Source organism: Sinocyclocheilus anshuiensis, unplaced genomic scaffold, assembly GCF_001515605.1.
Source record: "Sinocyclocheilus anshuiensis isolate Anshui unplaced genomic scaffold, SAMN03320099.WGS_v1.1 scaffold1535, whole genome shotgun sequence".
NCBI classification, from domain to species: domain Eukaryota; kingdom Metazoa; phylum Chordata; class Actinopteri; order Cypriniformes; family Cyprinidae; genus Sinocyclocheilus; species Sinocyclocheilus anshuiensis.
The window spans coordinates 133,263-135,931 of record NW_015552639.1 but is presented as its reverse complement, the minus strand read 5'-3'; the positions used below and the strand labels follow the sequence as shown (position 1 = coordinate 135,931).

The 2,669-nt window shown below is 34.9% G+C and overlaps 1 protein-coding gene across 1 annotated transcript in view; it reads left to right on the top strand.

The window, feature by feature from the left end:
• LOC107666899 (signal-induced proliferation-associated 1-like protein 2) overlaps nt 1-2,669 on the top strand; it is a 109,350-nt gene that overhangs the window by 74,617 nt on the left and 32,064 nt on the right. The window contains exon 13 of the mRNA XM_016458413.1: nt 929-1,079. Coding sequence (XP_016313899.1) covers nt 929-1,079 — 151 coding nt within the window. The remainder of the gene's footprint in view (nt 1-928; nt 1,080-2,669) is intronic.

Below are 2,669 nucleotides of genomic sequence, written 5' to 3'. Positions count from 1 at the left end.
ACCGTGCTTCACTGAAAGATACGCATGACAATCGCAGCTTCTGTCGAATCGCGATCTCGATTCCATTTCGATTTATCGTGCAGCCGTAGTCACTTTCAAAAGTTGTAGTGATTCTTTCTTTTCCAAGAAAGAATGTGAAACAAATTGGTTATATCATTTTCATTTTTAAATATTTTAAAATATAATTTAAATAGATTTTTCACACTTTAAGCAATATCGTATCGCATATCGAATATCGCATTTTTTTAACAAGGTATCGCATATCGCATTTTTTTTCAATATCGCACAACCCTACTCTCTAATATAAACCGGTATTCATTTCCATCTTTCTGCTGCTCTAACTGAAAAAGCTGATTGTCCAAAAACAGTTTTCTTATATTTAGTCGAACAATCACCTCTAACTGATGCCTAATTATTGTCCTTACAGAAAGTCACACCTTGTTTAAGAGTTGGTGGTGCAAGATCATGAAGTAGTTTATACATCAAACACACATCAGCAAAAAAAAAAATTGTCAAACGTCAATAATTTATCATTTTTAATAATATTGCAATATTCTTTGCTAAAGTTTTCACAGCTTGTTTATAAATAGTATATAATGGTTTTAACGTAGTTATACTTGTGTGGGACCAACTTGTAGCACAATAAGATAAATGAGAGAGAGTCATTGTATGCATAAAGAGCTTAGCAGCAGCCACAGGTAATAGGTGCCTAATATTCCTGAAGATCATCAAGCTCGCTCTAGCACTTTTAGAGATCTTTTTAATATGATTTTTAAAATTTAAATTAGAATCCATAATCATACCCAAATGTTTAAAATGCTCAACAATATGTATTACCTCTCCTTTGACTAAAATATCTGGACAGCGCTCATCAACTCTCTTGATTATGATGAACTCTCTAACCCGTGTGCGGCTCTGTGTCCCGCAGGCAGCTGTACGCCGCAGAGCCGTCCTGTGGGCTGCAGGACAGAGGACGGGACAAGCTGAAGGACGGAGGTCTGCAGCCCAACATGTCTAAAGAGGAGTACATGAAGATGATGCTGCCTGAAAGCCCTCCTGGAGAGAGTGGCCACAGGAAGGTACGTGTGCGCTCATGCAGAGTAGTGTTATATTACACATATTATAGTACAAACTGAGGTCATCTTCACTAAATACAGATACTATGGTCATTTCAAACATACTAAAATTCATCTGTTTGCATGCTACTCCAAGAATACCATGGTAGTATGTTTGGTATAATACCATGGTAGTATGTTATACTTTTTTGGTAAGTGCTTTTACACAAGGTACTATGGTAATACCATGTGGACATGATACTGTGCTAATACCATGTTTTTGTGACATTTACCATGATAATCATGCTTCTTACTTACTGTAATAATATGTATTTTTTATACGTAGTAATACACTGAGGGCTTTTGGCATGTACCATGGTAAGTGTACCATGGTAATAGCATGTTTTGTTTTGTTTGTTATTTGGGGGGGGTCAATGTGTACCATGGTAATACCATGTTTTTGGAGATGTATGATGGTGAAACTGTTTTTTAGTCAAGTTCCATGGTAAAAATCGATAGATATATAGTAGATACAGTATATGTATATGTATCGATGTGTATCTTAATAGCACTATGCGTACCATAGTAACACCATATTTTTGGCATATCATGTTTTTAGACATAATAATACAATGTGCTTTAGACATGATGCCATGGTAATACCATGTTTTTTAGACAATTACCATGATAATACCGTAGTGTTATGTACTTTGTTTTTTTCAATTACCATGAACATTTTCTATGGCAATATGTTGTTTTTTGTTTTGTTTTTTGAGAATGGACCATAGTCATTAGTATAATAGTAGTAATATGTTTTTTTGGAGACATACGATGGTAAAACAGTTTTTAAGGCAATTACCATGATAATACCATAGTGTTTTAGAAAAGTACTTTGATAGTACTATGTTTTGCACATTTTCCATGGTAATACCATTTTGTTTTGTTTTTTGGGAATTGACCATGATAATACCATGTTTTCTGGAGATATACAACGGTAAAACTATGTTTTTTAAGGCAAGAACCATGGTAGTACCATAGTATTTTAGATATGTACCTTGACAATGCTGTCTTTTTGGACATTTAGCATGGTAATAACATGTTTGTCACACCATAGTAATTCTTACATTTTGTTTTTTACTTTAATACCATAGTTCAAAGGTAATACTTTTTATACAGTTTTTTTTTACATCTACCATAGTAATACCATGTTTTTTAAAGGGGTCCTATTATGCTTTTTCACTTTTTCAACTTTAGGTAGTCTGTAATGTTGCTGTTTGAGCATAAAAAAGATCTGCAAAGTTACAAAGCTCAAAGTCCACTTCAAAAGGAGATATTTTATTTAACAGAAATCACTTTTCAAAAACTACAACGAATGACTCGTTTGGACTACAACGCATATTTTCCGGGATTTGTGATATCACAAATATCGACGAATGGGACGAGACCTGGTTGAGCTGCACTAGAGAAGGCAACGAGTGTCATCACTATGTCGGAGACACGCTAGTTTTCACAAGACAGATGAACTTAGAGTGACAGATGAACCAATCACAACACACACCGGCCCAGCTAACCAATCACAGCACACACTGGCCCAGCTAACCAATCACAACACAC